General features: G+C 40.4%; 1 protein-coding gene across 5 annotated transcripts in view; it reads left to right on the top strand.

Moving 5' to 3' along the window:
* Nucleotides 1-15,697, top strand: part of Csrnp3 (cysteine and serine rich nuclear protein 3) — a 183,150-nt gene that overhangs the window by 156,221 nt on the left and 11,232 nt on the right. For all 5 annotated transcript variants that reach the window (XM_060390299.1, XM_060390300.1, XM_060390301.1 and 2 more), the window contains 2 exons: nucleotides 1,383-1,642; nucleotides 15,339-15,635. In XM_060390299.1, the coding sequence (XP_060246282.1) occupies nucleotides 1,383-1,642; nucleotides 15,339-15,635 (557 nt within the window). The remainder of the gene's footprint in view (nucleotides 1-1,382; nucleotides 1,643-15,338; nucleotides 15,636-15,697) is intronic.

Below are 15,697 nucleotides of genomic sequence, written 5' to 3' on the forward strand. Positions count from 1 at the left end.
TTCAAAGGACTTCACGTATCTAAGAGTGTTAAGGACATGGACTTCAGACCTGCAACAATATCGATGCATTTCTTTCTCTTGGGTGATGTCCATCTTTCTCCCCAGTCAGAAACCACCTTATCATATGGCATAAAATATGGACTTTTTAGGTTTAAGTCTACTTGAGACACTAATAATATTAGACATAGTCACTTAGAGTTCCTGTGTCTGGACCGTTCTACCATAGAATAAAGGGACTTGTCCTGTTGTCAAGCTTCAGGAGCTTCTGTTTATATCAAGCCACACTCTTTTGCTCTGTCTTAGCATGTACACAAGCTCCCCCATTGCTCAATCCATTCTTTTGTCCCTATTTCTAATAATAGTGGTTCTGGTCATCAACACATGAAACTTGATTCGGCAATTCATTGGTGTAACATCACGGTTGTATACAAAAACATACACATTTCTTAATTAAAAAAAATAATACGAAGAGAAAGCAGTCCTGAAATATCCTATGGATTTTTTTTGTTGTTGTTGTTCTTGCAGTACTTGTATTATAAGAGCATTGTCTATAATGCTATTTAAGAGGGTGGGAGTACTATTTTACCTAACGAAAGGTGTGTTAGACTTAATTTGTGAAAAGATTCAAGTAGTATCAATAGCTGTTTTTTGTGGGATTTTATTACTTTGGGTTATTTTGTCTTTTCGGTATTAGAAGAAATACATGTCTATTGACATGTGACAATTGTATATATCCACAGTGCACAGCTAGTTTTTTTCAGTATGTATATCTGTATTATGTGCAATAGTTGATTGACTAAATTAGCATTTCTGGGAACATTTACTATTTCTTTGTCTTGGAGCCCTTTAGTGCCTCTCTTCTTATTCTTTATAAAATATTAAGTAAGTTTTTATATATAATCACCTTTCTGTGCTGTAGAATATTAAAACTTATTTATTTCATTTATTTTGATTGTTTTTTTTAATGCCAACCATACTTTTGAAAATTATACCCAAGGTATGGAGGCTTACATGTTGTGACTTTCTTGATCATAGTATGATATTACCTGTATGAAATGCAGAAACCTAAAGATCCAGGGAGTCAAGGAAATGAGGAATAAAATTCTGCTGCTTATTCCAAAAAACATTGGCAACTCTCCAGAAGTCTCCTTCTACAGCCATTACAGAAACATTTAAAGTACACTCTACTATGCTTGGAGGTGGGGGGATGTAGGAAAGGAAATTAAAAGGCCCTTTTGCCAGCTCTAGGAGTATTGAGTATTTTTAAAGTCCACAAAGCTCCAAACATTCTGATCCCTGATAAACTCGGGATCCAGGTACTTCTTGACCTCATCTGGGAGATGCTGCCCTGGGTTTCACTGACTAGCTTCTTTTCCTTCCAGCTTCCTCCATCCTCAAGAGAGAGAAAAGGCTGAGGACAAAGAATGTGCACTTCAGTTGCGTCACTGTGTACTACTTCGCCAGGAGGCAGGGCTTCACCAGTGTGCCCAGCCAGGGGGGCAGCACCCTGGGGATGTCCAGCCGCCACAACAGCGTACGCCAGTACAGCCTGGGCGAGTTTGCAAGAGAGCAGGAACGGCTGCACCGAGAGATGCTGAGAGAACACCTCAGGGAGGAGAAGCTCAACTCTCTAAAACTAAAGGTGAAACATAAGCTTGCTGTTTTCAGAATCTCACATGAAAGCATCTGAGCTAATCATTTTTATTCATGCACCAGACTCTATTTTCCACGACAGACAAGCAGCCCAGCTTGTCTGTTTCCATTCTCTCTCTCTCTCTCTCTGTTTTCCTTTCTCTTTTATAAATCAGTACTCTTTTCACGGCCCGCTTATCTGATATTTTTTATCCATCCATTCCACAGATATTTACTATTGGATATTGCTAGATCATACACAGCTTTATGAGTGTGCTTGAAGGGGGGCTAGGAGGAAACTAAAAATAGATGTGGTTCCCTGACTATGGGAACTCACATTTTCGTAGGAGAGGAAAATATAAATCAAGCAGTCAAAGGAAATTGAATCAAAATTTCATTCAGAGTTATGAAGGAAAGTTGTAAGGTGTCATAAAAGTCTTTAACAAGAAACAGGTGGTCAGGAAGTCAAGCAGTCCTCCTGGAAGAAGGAAGAGGAAGATCTGAAACAGCATGGTGGAACCACATGAAAGTGTTTGTCTCTCTTTGTCCTCGGGGAATCAAAACTTACCATAAGTCTGAAGCACAGGTTGGAGCTGTAGCATAATATGACAGTCATGCAATCATGTGGAAATAGTTTGAGGGCAAAGAAGGTTGTGTTAAGAGAGGAGCTGTGTACAGGCAGACTAGTGCAGAGGCTGCTAGAGCTGACCAGGAGAAAGGTGAGTGGAGAGTAGATTGGGCTGACCATAACGGGGCGGAGGGGAAGAGACATTGGAAACAGGGCCTTAGGAGGTAAGGTAGGCAGTCCTGGGTGGTGAGCTGGATTTACAAGGATAGAGGGACAGTTGGAAATGGGGAGCTGCCTTGCAGATGAATGACACACGATTGCGTGCTTGCTAGGTTGTGGAAAGACAATAAAATCTCAGGAAAGGGGTGAGGATAAACAGTGAGGTCTTCCTCGAATAGGAGTTGGAAGGTGTTTATGTTGTCAAGAGCTGTGGGGACAGTGTTTAAGCTGGAGAAAACGAAATGCAGAAAATGACTAGAAGCATTGATTGACCACCTATTCATGTAAAAACACCCTCCCACTGATATCTAATGACACAGAAAGCATTTTGAAAATAGTCCTCATAAACTCATTCATTAAGTTTCTGAAGGACCCTTACCTTTAATTAAGGAAATCAGAGGTGTGGCATATGCTCCAAGATACTGTCTTTTCTATATTTTACTGTTTGTTTATATGCCTGCTCTCAATTGTATGAAAAGACAGTAAGTTACATAGAGCTGGACACAACCCAGTTTTGAGGCTGTCTCACATTTCCTTTACCAATATGTTTGGCAAGTATCCTTGAAATATCCTTATCATGGTTGTTTTTGTTTTTCTGAATGATTTCCATGTGCTTAATTCAGCAGTGATTATTAACTTGCTTCTGAACTCAAGCCTTCCTCTTCAGACTAACTCCACCACCTCCGCAGAGATGACATCATTCTCTAAGTTCAGATATTGCTAAATCTATGGTAATGGCTGCCAATCACTAGGGCAAATTTTTATTTGCCTAGAATTTTATACGTATGATGGAATTTAATCCTTACAAACACCCAATGGAATAAAATCATCAGAACATTAACTGAGATAAAAGGATCATGCAGGCAGTAAAGAATCACCTCACCAAGTAGGGAACGGGTGGTTATTATTTTGGCCCTTAGTATTATTAAATGAACTGATTGTCCCATTTAGAAACTAGAAAGAACACTCTGTCCCTTTCCAGGGCTTGGAGGTGTGTTCAATAGATTCTATCAGCTGAGAGGCAGTAAAGCCGTCTAAGAACCGTGGTGGTTGTTGGTGTAATTCTCTGAAGGAATTGCAAGCCACAGCAGCCTTCCCCGCAAGGCAGTGATTCTTTCTCTCCTTTCCATACTCTTTTCTAAGAGGCAGAATTTAAAAAGAAGAATGAAACGGAGCCGCGTTGGTCTCTTATTAGTAAGATTATACTTAGGGATAGATAAAGACAGGCAGTCATGCCAGCGGCTGGCATCAAGGTGGGCGGCATGCCCACAGTTTCATTCTCATGTGAAAACATGCAGCCTTCCCTTTGGTGAGGTTGTAAACGGAGGCATTTGGTTGTGGTCCCCCCTTCCAAACGACTGGGAAGCTATCAGGGGGTTGCGCAGCGATCTGCTCTTTGCCTCTCCGGATTTCATGCACATGTACTGTGAAGCACATGGTACAGGAAGCTAAAACCTCACAGCAGAGTAGATCAGTACTCCGAATATAGAAGAGGAAAAGCCTGTGTGTTTTCAGTGTAGTTCTTGCAGCATTAATTTTCATGATTTAAAAAAAAATGCCATGAATTATGCCCATCTAAGGCTTAATTATCTCAAGTCCCAAATTAACTAGCAAAAAAAAAAAAGGAAGAAAGAAAGAAAGAAAGAAAGAAAGAAAGAAAGATGACAGTTGTGCCAAAAATTTCACTAATGCTAAGAATTTATCTTTTAACACATTTGTTTCTAAGTATAAATTCCTCTGGGAAGGCAGTGTGGCAGAGTCAGTTCCCTGACTTTTGGTGGGAGCAACGGAAAAGGCTCGGTAGAGAGGTGCAGTCCAAAGAGAGAGAAAGGGTTGCTATTGATAGACTTTGCTGCTGGTTACGGTGACATAGACCTGTACTCAAAGCTCTCTGGAGCAGAAGCAAAATCTTCAGCTCAGAATGGAGTGGGGCTATTGGTAAAACCTTGTTGAGACAGGGGTTGGGGAGAGAGAGAAAGAAACAGTGCAAATGGGTTTTGCCTGAGATGGTTTTCATGGAGGGTCAGTAAACTCTGTGTGGAGTAACACAGGAGTAGCCTGTCTGGCACATTGAACCTTCCCCAAGCCCTCTTGCTAGAGGCACGGTAACCCACTGGACCTTTCACTTTGCTTGTTTGAAAAGCTGATATCCGTTTTCAGCAATGACGAAGTCCTCACATGCGATGCCTTTGAGTTGCCCAGGAAATACACTGAGTTCCAAATAGAGGAGCTATTTATGCATGCCTCTTGAAGCTTCCTGCTAATGAACATTTTGGAAATAAATCAAGAATAGAAGTTGAGGTTTTGACTTAAAAATTGCCTCTAATTTGGTAATTCATTTCCTGAGTTATGAGTTATACAGATATCAAGAAATTATATAGATACAGACACTTAGAGTTGTAAAACAATTCCAATTTTATTGGAAGGTTTCAAGTATATCATTTCTGTTGGCACCACGGATGTTTCACACATTGACTATAAATAAGTAATGGAGAAAACTAATTGAATAAAATGTGTGTTCCTAGAAGAAATAAGTAGCTTTAGGTTCCTAAATTACACAGTACAGTTTTCTTTTCCCTGTCAAGCCTATTCAGATGTCACACTCTTCCTGGTAATCAATGTAGTCATCGTAATACTATACTCCTTTGCAAATTAAGTGCTTAGATTTAATAATGCGCACCACACTCTTGAACAATTACATTGGCCTTTATTCCTATCTCTTCTTGTTTCTGGGGAATGCATTCAGCAGCCGTTTGCAGGTTCCACAGAGGGCCGGTGTCCTCGTTGCCCCTAGAGGACTCGTTGTTCATCCTAGAGGACTCTACTGCATTGTGCTGAGAAATTGAATGTAGCTTCTGCAGATGTGACTGTCTCTCCTTGCCAGGGTTTCTATAATCCAAATCATTCTTCCTTTACTTCCGGGATCAAAGCTCTGTTCTTCATTTTTCCTGTTACCCTCCCTGGCTGCTCTCCGGGATTATACACTTCTCTCAGTTTCTTCATCGTGTGTTTATGGGTGGTACTTGGTTACTGACTCCTCTTTCCAAACTTACAGCAAAGAGAGTGGCCAGCTTTTAATGATGAATCTTAGAAAAAAAAAAACCTGTGTAAATCCTTTTCACTCAAAATCTCAGATTTGTAAATACTATAGTCATTTACTAACTTGCCTTTGCACTTTATAATTCTCCACTTTGCCTACAGCCTAGCTCACTGCTTCTCTTCAAAAGTCTTGGGATTAATTATCCAGGTAAAGAATTTAGATGTCCTTGGAAATGCATAGAATTGGGCACTCCAGAGAGATGGATGAATTATCTCTCAAACCCATAGTTTCAACCTATAGATGTGGCTTTAATTGTATTCCTTATGTTGCAGTTCATTTTTAGATCTGTCTTATCTTGTTGGTCATGGTATTGCTGAAAGCTAATTATTGTTCAGAACGCCTGTGTTAGGCTCTGTAGAGATTCCTTTAGGACACACTAAGGAACAAAGCTTCTAAAAATGCATCTTAAGCAGAGGCAAGGCTCAGCACCAAATGGAAAACTTTGCTGTGCCAAGTACCTGCTCTGTCTTATGCATATATACACAGACCTATTTTGACAAGTACAGAGAAAATATACCTAACCAAAGTGATGGAGACTGACAGGGTGGGTTTCTACCCTGTGTGTGTATAATGTACTTAAGAATATGTTCTTTCAAAATATTGCAGTATTTTTAGTTGACAGGGAACAGTTAAGCACATGTAATCAAACCTTTACATTCTTCCTGCGCAAGAAGTATCACTTTTTAAATTCAGGAAAATACTGCATAAATTGCCCTAACTTAATGTGGGGTGTAGCCAGTGATGTTGCTTGCTAGAATGAATTGTGTTTTCATCCTTCCCCGTGGAATCTCGAAATGAGCTAGGAAGGGAATATTTAAGCCCCAGGACTTGTTAAACAAAAGCAATCGCTGTGTTTTCACAGCGTCAGTTTCTTTAGCATTTACTGGCATGCTGCTGGGTGCATCCTGCCTTATTATTTGCCACTGAAAGAGGCAATAGTGGTCTAAGCCAGAAGGAAGGATGAATTTTAGAAAAGATATCTTTTATGTGTTAACATTATCCTTTCTGGGGCCTTTTGTGGTGATATGGATTCCAAAGACTTTGTATGATTTCCGACGACTTACTTATTGACCTAGAAGGCCTCATGATGTTGCTTAAGCTGTGGCTGAAATGATGAAATTAGTTTTAATTTGCCACTAAAGGTCATAGCTAATAAACTGAAGAAATATAATATAAAACTGACTGAGTATCGGAGTGTTGTGAATGTTTTTTGTTTTTGGTTTTTTCCTTCAGTTTCCCAAAGACCTTATAAACCGGGTCATCTTAGGAATTCCTTCATTCAATACACGTCTTGTGCACAGCAGCTGGAATCACCCACCTGTGGTCACCCAGCGCAGGTTATGCTGTTAAAACGGTGTGTTTTATCTATACAGCTCCAACCGAGACCTCCTCCTTCCACAGAGAAACCGGCTATCATACATCTCAAACCCTTCACCCCCAAATCTATGCTAGAAACACAAAATGTGTTGATTTTTCTGAAGTCCAAGTGTTTAAAAGCAGTGCTTGTAGACATGCATGCATCTGAACATGGTTTATAGCTTCTGTGTATTTCCGTTCTGTACTGTTAAACATCCTCAGTTCCTCCCACCGCATCTACTCGGTGCCCTGGATTCCCCCCTTCCCCCCCCCCCACGCAATCCTGTGTACTAGCACCCACCTTATGATACTTGATCTAGTATGACAGATCTGCCCAGTGGACAGGAATGTATCGCATTGTCCACTTTCAGCTCACGCATGTTCTTTCTGTAGGTGTCCATGAAGATTGCAAGAGCTGTGGGGATCTTGATCAGTTGGTTCATATTAGGAAACAGAACAAAGGTGTAAAAGAAAAGCTGGCAAACCTCAATTCTTTTAAGACAAACATGCATCTTGATATAAACAAAAAAGTCTTAGTGTCTCCAGATGTAGAACTCTCTTTAACGCTCCGTGTGAAGTGATTGGTAAAGGTTGGTTGTGTTTTTAAAAAGCAGTCTCGTCCTTATCCGGGTTTTGATTTAAAAAAACAAAAAACAAACAAACAAAAAAACCGTATTTTACACGGCAGAGCTAAGTTTGGGAAATTCAGTCAAAGCAAGTAGTTCTTAGGAAGCATAGGAGAGTAGCTTCTGCATCAACCCCAGCCCATCCCCACCCACTCACCCCGCGCCACCGGTGAGCTCCATCAGGAATGCTTGTCAGTAAGAGCCACTGCCAGTGATGGATATAAACAACACAAGTCTTGTTCCTGGACACACTGACAGTGCAACCGAAGTAGGACCACTGTTTTCAGAAACATTTTCAATCGCACTCATTAATACTACTGTTTCATGCAAAGAGTGCATATATGGATAGAACCTTCTCAGAGCCCCAGAATGAGATCTTAGGATTATACAAGAACAACAAATTCTCAAGGCGGCAGCATTGGGCTTTCCAGCTGTGATGTGTGGGTTGTGGGACCAGGGGCCAGCAGAGCCGAAGACCCAGGCTTCTGTGTACCTGGCTTTTAGCTTTTCTATATTGAGGTTCTGCCGAGAGCTCATTTGAAAAGTGGTTAGTTTTCTCTCCCACGAACCCTGTCAGTAGTTTAGTATTCAATGCTCTCATTTATCCCCTTTACTGAGACCATCTGTTTAAATCATTCTTTTTAGAATATTGTTCTCCAGAATTAGCATTTTTTAAAAACAATCCATTCCCATTTTGATCATCATTTAATTTCTTTCCCCACGACTCCTCACAGATGTTACAGTGAGCAAACATAACTTAGGCTTTTTTATTACTGTGAAGCATGAATCGTGCGGGCCTGGGGATTCTCAAAGGAAGCAGCTGACTGCTCTTCCATTGCGTCGCTTCTCATCTTTGAGTCCTTCCTGGCAGGCCTGCTCTACCATTTCGGATTTGAAGATCATTTTCTTCTAAAACCCTATGGAAACAGAAAAGCAAATAAATAATTATGCTTTATATGTTGGTACCTCTCCTTTCCTTAATCCTTTACTTTCTTCCCCCTTTTGCTTCTCCAAGGTGCATGTATATCTTACTGCATTTGCTATACTGTGTCGTGTTTATTACATTCTTTTCCCCAGCACACTTGGAGGTCCTTAGAGGGCAGACTGCTGTCTGTTCTAAAGACTCATACCCACTGTAGAAACTGTGATTAGGAAAATATATTCATTTATTAAAACCAATTTATTAGCCAATTATGTGAGACTTAGCATTACCAAGGTGCCAGGAAGAGACTAGAGAGCAAGACAAACAAAGGCTTTTGCTCACAGTGTGTACACAGCATGATAGGAGTAATATGTGAAATCAGCCAGTGAAACTAATGCAGTGTGATAGAACTAGGGAACAGGCTATGTTGATTAGATGCAGCCCAGAATAAGTGACTAAGCTGAGAAAAATCAAGGCTCAAACATTAGGTCTCCCAGTTTGGACAGTTCCTCCTAATACCATCCCTATCAGAAAAGCCACCTTCACCTGGGCAAGAATTAAGACTCCCAATACTCTGTTTCCTTTTTGTATTCTCTGTTTTCTTTGTCTGAATCTTAGCCTGTATATCTGAAGGACCTAATTTGAAGGATGTATGTTATTGTTCTTGTTGTTTGCTGTTGGGTTTTTGTTTTTTTTTTTCTGTAAATGTTTTCTACCATTACCCTTAAGGATTTTCTCTCTAAACTACCTTGACTGTTTGGGAAGACTCTGGGATCAAAGAAACTCTGAGTTTGATTGTAAGTGACAACGGTCATTAGCTTTCAGCTAGATTTTGACAAACTACTTTTTGCAGGCACCGGCCTTTCCAACTGTAAAATGAAAGCTTCTGTTGACACATGCACTAAGATAGCTGACGCTGAGCTTGCACAGCTCAGGTCATGCTCAGAAGCAGCGTGCATCTTACTGGGATGCACGGCAATTGGTGTGCATCACTGACTGGAGTAAGTTTTCAGACATATTCCCACTTTATTCTTTACGTGTTAGTAATTCACTAAGGACCAGAACATTTTATTACACGGCAAACCATTTAAGTGCTTTGTTTAAATGATCTTATTTTCAGTTTTGTTTTGTTTTAACATTTAAGTTCATCCATATTTTCATTGTTTTTTTCCTTATCAAAACCATCTCGCATTTGTCTCAGAGAATCCAAGAACTGCCCTCTGATTCTCCACCTACTGTGTCTTGTGTCTGTGGTATGTCTAGGTGTGCAAAATGGGCTGCTGACATGGCTGACTAACACCAATGTGTCCAAAAGCGCACGACTGAAACACTTGAATTCTATAGTTCTAAGGCATGTGATAGTGCGTTCATGCCCAGAGTGAGTCTGAATGAGTTTACACAGTTGCTCAAGAGTAAAGTCTCATGTCCAGAGTTGGCCAGTGATGCAGCTCAAGGCTGCATTTTACAGGCCAGGCAGTATGAAATAGATGAATGTATAGAAATAGAGGAAAAATGAAACAGTGTTATCAAATCACAAATCAGTTACTCATCAGCTAAGGTAGGAGAAAGAGAGAAGCTTCATTTTGAAGGACTGGTGTTTATTTCCACTTAAGGACCACAATGAGAATGATTCAGTGTGGCCAGTCATCTGGATAACACACAAGATAATGAACGCACCGTGCTCTATTCAAGAGCAGACTTTTGAAACCCCTGTTGCTCACTGGGTGGAGCCTCTGCCTGCACTGTTGGTCTAATTGCTAGTCCAAATTCAGATGCAATCTTCCCTCTGACAACTTTTCTTTTTCACAACTGTGTCCAGTGTGTGTTCTCAAGTGTTGTGTGTTAAGCCTAGCTTGGAAATCATTCCGAGTGGAGTTAAAATGATTAGAGTCCTTGTCCGTTTATTCTAGTCTATTGTTACCGGGTCATGCACCAGCACACCTGGTCACTAAGTGGCATGTGCCTGTCCGGAGAACATTAATTATGTAAGATCTATATCTACTGGCCATGGCTGTGGCCAGTACAGGCTGTGTGTAGCTAGATTATTTCGGATCATGACCTAGTGACCTTCGTGGTCTTGGGCATGTGATTTGTCATTCCCGTGCCTCAGTTTTCTCACTAGGTGAACAGATATTGCTTTGCTGCCTACCTTATGAGTCTTTGAAATGGCAGAGGCGCCAATGAGGGTAAAATGCATAGAATCGCTTCTGATACACAGATTCAACAACTTGCTATTATTGCATCATACTTGTTGCGATTACTTCTCTTCCATCTCCACTTCTACTTTCTTTCTTTTATAGGCTAACCAGCACAGAACTGAAGGCCAGGATTCTTGATAGTATTTATACCTTCGTGTGTGTGTGTGTGTGTGTCTGTGTGTGTGTGTGTGTGCATGTGTGTGTTGCTTGTTAAATGCTCTGTTACCAAGGTACATCTCCATACCTTATTTTTTTTGAAACTTGTTTGTATATATCTGGGGCTGATTCTCACTTACAACCCTTTTGCTTTTACTTCCTACCATGCCTTGCTTTTCTTCTTTCTTTCTTTCTTTCTTTTTCTTTTTTTCTTTCTTTAATTTTTTTATGACTTTTTTTAGGTAGTGTAAATATGTTGGGTTTCACTATGATATTTTCTTTTTCTTTTTTAATTTTTTTTTTTTTTTTTTTTTTTTTTTTTACAATTTATAAATTGTATCCTGGCTGTAGCCCCCTCCATCTCTTCCTAATCCTACCCACCCCCTCCCTCTTCTCCCCCTATGTCCCTTCCCTAGTCCACTGATAGAGGAGGTCCTCCTCCTCTTCTGTCTGACCCTAGCCTATCAGGTCTCATCAGGGCTGGCTGCATCATCTTCCTCTATGGCCTGGCAAGGCTGCACCCGCCAGGGGGTCACCATGACATTTTCATACATGCATCATTGAACTTCGTTAACATGCCTCTCATCATTGTTCTTTCCTTCAGTCATTCTAAAAGCCCCTCTTTCTGCTTTCTTGACAGGGATACATGATAGATGATATATGGATGAGTGGATGGGTGGACGGATGGATGGTCAGTCAGACAGACAGACAAATAGATGACAGATTCTGCATATAAGAGAAGAGAGGCTACCTTTGTCTTTCTTCCCCCGTTACACTTTTTATTTCTCCCTGTGGCCTCTCTTTAGTTTCCTTCTTTCCTCATATTGTCCCTCTTCTCCTTTCATGTCCTGTGTTACATATATGACAGTATCTGTGTACAATGATATTCACATAGGATATGTTTAAAAATCCCTACTAGTTCAGATTAACATATGAGAAAAACAATTGTTTTTCTGAATCTGCTTTTCCTCCAACTGACTCAATTCTATTGTTTTTCAAAATTAAGTAATCGTGGGATATATACCAGACCTTATCTAGTCATCTGCTGATGGACAATTTTGGCTGGTTTCCTAACTTAGCTATCATAAACAGTGCTATAACATACATGGGTGCACAAGTATCAATCACTGTGGCAAACTGACTTGGGTTTCTTTAGGTTTATAACTAGAAAGGAATTGCTGGGTCATATGATAGCTCTGTGTGCTGTTTGTTGAGGAGATTTTATGCTTATTTCCATAGTGGCTGCACTGCTTGCCCTCCCTCCAGCAGAGCATAAGTGGTTCTTTTTCCAGACATCTTCCTCGGAGTTTGCTATCATTTGTTTTCTTAATTATACAAATTCTGACCCCGGGCGAAATGGAATATTAATGTATGTTTAATTTGCATTTTCCTCTTGCTAAGAATGTTGATTTTTTTTTCCATGTAATTACTGACCATTTGTATTTCTTCCTTTAAGAACTGACCAGTTGTTAGGCCCATTTGTTGACTGAATGATTTTAATTTGGAATGCTTAATTTTTAATGCTTTATACATTAAAGCCTGGTCATATGTAGAGTTGGCAAACATTTTCTCCCATTTGGAAGGCTTTATGTGGCTTAGAACCACCTCACAAATAAGTGTTTATTTGAAAGTACTTGTTATTGTGTATGCTATGTTATTTCTAACATATGCTATGCTATGTCTAAAAGTTATTTTGTATTTAAAATAGCATACCCAATAACAAATACTTTCAAATTAACATCCCATATTAAAATCATTCAGTCAATAAATGAGCATATTAAACCGTACCAGCATTGTAACTGGGTACCAACAGAATCTTTAAATCTATAAAACATTTGAAGGCAGTACTCATGGGAGAAAAGTCTTATAGAACCTGAATATTCTTACCGACGAAGATAGCCATGGAGTAAATGTCTCAGCAGTAGCAGAAGAGGCGATCCTGGGACAGCCCCTGGATCTTTGCACCAGATCTTGAGAGCAAAACAAATAGGTGTTAGAGAGGAAAAGAAGGGAGCTTCTTAGCTTCCTCCTGTATTGCTCTCAGTAAGGAAATCACATTTAAAAGCAACAATTATAGCACTCATATCTTAAGGAATAATTAAATTGGGTGGTTTAAGCCTTAAAATAAAATGGACACAGACTACAGTTAAAGGGCATGGTAGAGAACATGTCTCAAAGGCAACCAGGATGGCTAATCTCCATTGTCATGTTGTCTGGATTTAGAATTACCCAGGAGACACCTATCTGGGGCAGTGTTTCCAGAGAGGTTTAAGTGGGGAAGGATGGCCTATTCTACACGTAGGTGACATAATCTTATGGAACACAGAATGTGAACTTCCTGCTCTCTGCTTCCTAGTGTTCTTAGCAATGAAAACTTGTCTCACTATTCCTGCTGTCATGCTTTCCTGCTATTGTGGACTGTGCCTTCTCAAACAGTAAGCCCAAATAAACCCTTCTTTTATGGAGCTTTCTGTGAGGTACTTCACAGTAGAAATGGGGGAGGGCGAACAACCAATAGAAGTAACATAGAAAACAGATGCTGGGAGACATGACCAATTGACCAAGCTCAACTCGATTGTCCCCAGTCCTCATTAAAAGTGTCGGTCTTGAAGGGCTGGGAGTCAAACTTCACAAGAGCATCTCACTCTTGACAAGAGTGGAAACAACTTGTAGCTATGCGGGAAGGAAGTTTGATTCTTAAATAAACTTTTATCTTGAAATGAAATTACTCATTATAACTAAACAACATGAATTATACGAGATCTGGAACTTATGCCTAAGGGCATTTACATTCAGAGTAAACTGAATCTTCAGTCAGACATACCAATATTTAATTTTTTTTTCTTGACTGTTAGGTGCCAACTGGTTATGTTGCCCTAACAGTCTTGCTAAAAATCTCAATTCTTTTTATTCCTTTTTGGTGAGAAAGTTTTCACAACATTACCCAGGCTGACTTCAAACTCACATTCCTTTTCCTTCAGTTTTTAGAGGGGTGAGATTACAGGCTTGTACTCCCACTCCTGGCCTCACTTTGTCTTATTTTTATATTTTGTATATTTTATGACAGCTGTCTCCTTTTATCAAAATCTGTCTCTGGTCATCTAAGCTATAGACTTTGTTGTGACAATGTATCTAACTGCGCAAAGTAGCATTATAATATCATGTCTAATAAAATGTAGTGTGATATGTATAATATATATCATACTAAAACATGGAGATGACATGGGGAGAATGTACCGGAATGAGCATCTGCGTGTTCTGGAGTCAGAATCTTGCTGAGACTCACATGGACAAGCCAGGAATTAGCGAGAGAGAGAGAGAGAGAGAGAGAGAGAGAGAGAGAGAGAGAGAGAAAGAGAGAAATCTTCATGGAAATTTCTCTACAGGGAGGCTAAAATCTAATTTTAATTTTTCTCTGCAGTACACTCAGAGTTGAACAATCTAAGGTTGTTGTCCAGTGCCAAATATTTCTATCTAAATATGGACTGTTTTCTATAGAGATGAAAGCATGTCTGAGATCTCTAGAGTATTTTCACTATTTAATGGATGAATTGTCAAGATCACCAGGCATAGTAATGGCCATAATTAATGAAATTTGGAGGGTAATAAATTAAACAATTAAAACATTTTCCATATTTAGAACGTCCTTGACTCATTTCTTACGAGGCGTCTGCCTTTATTGCTGGGCTTCTCCTCACCAAATATATATATGTGGCTCATGTTCATGTTCAGGGAAGACTTTTCCTAAATGTTTTGTATGAAGGAAACAATCGGTGTTTTTATAATAAAAAAAATGAAATGTATATCCAGGGCTTACTGATGAATGAGATTAATATAGAAAAGAACTATAAATAGGCAAGGAGTGAGTGTCCATGCGAGCCATTACACAGAAAGCCGGCCTTTGGACAGGCATTTGCATGCACTCCTTTGAGAATCCAGTTTATTGCCTCAATTGCAGGTTGATGAGTCCTTGCCAGCACTAATCTATGTCCTTGTCTTACTGAGAGCATGCTGACCTGACTGATTACATCTATCAAGCCCTCCTTCTTAGAGTGTTCTGGGTAATAAGTGTGTTTGTGATCTCAGCAGAACAGAGCAACCTCACATCCTGTATGCGTGCTTTTCCAAGGCTTGAAAGACACACAGACATATTACTTCAAGGACACGATGTTTGCTGAGTAAGGTGGTCATGGCTCCTACTGAGATGTGGTCACCTCTGATCCAGGGCACATTTCCTCTGACATCAGAGGTGTCACCATGAGCTGAGATAAAGACAGCTCTCAGGCCTGGGCTTGTGTAACCTTTGGTCTGTGCACACTACAGTTGCTGAAGTCGTGACTGTGGTCGCTGACTTGAGGAGGTTAAGAGTTGCATTAAACAATCTGCTGTGACCAGGGCATTTAAAAAGCCAGTTATTTTGACACTGTTGTTTCTTCTTCCTCTGACTTCTGTGGTTGCACGGTCTCCATGAATGACAGCTCATCTCTTCCTCAGAAATCCTGTAGTGGGGATTTTGGACTCTGCCCGAATGACATTCTTGTTTCCTTTCCTATGTCCCTAGATGACGAAGAATGGCACTGTAGAATCTGAAGAAGCCAGCACTCTGACCGTGGATGACATTTCCGATGACGACATTGATTTAGACAACACAGAGGTAGACGAATACTTCTTCCTGCAGCCCCTGCCCACGAAAAAACGGAGAGCCCTGCTGCGGGCCTCCGGAGTGAAGAAGATTGACGTGGAAGAAAAGCACGAGCTGCGAGCCATCCGCCTGTCTCGAGAGGACTGCGGCTGTGACTGCAGAGTGTTCTGTGATCCAGAAACATGTACCTGCAGCCTGGCAGGCATCAAGTGTCAGGTAAGGGCCGGGATCTCAGGGCATCTGAAGAAAAGGTGTCACATACCACCCCAGAGAGAAGC

This window comes from Meriones unguiculatus, chromosome 8, assembly GCF_030254825.1.
Source record: "Meriones unguiculatus strain TT.TT164.6M chromosome 8, Bangor_MerUng_6.1, whole genome shotgun sequence".
Classification (NCBI taxonomy): Eukaryota; Metazoa; Chordata; class Mammalia; order Rodentia; family Muridae; genus Meriones; species Meriones unguiculatus.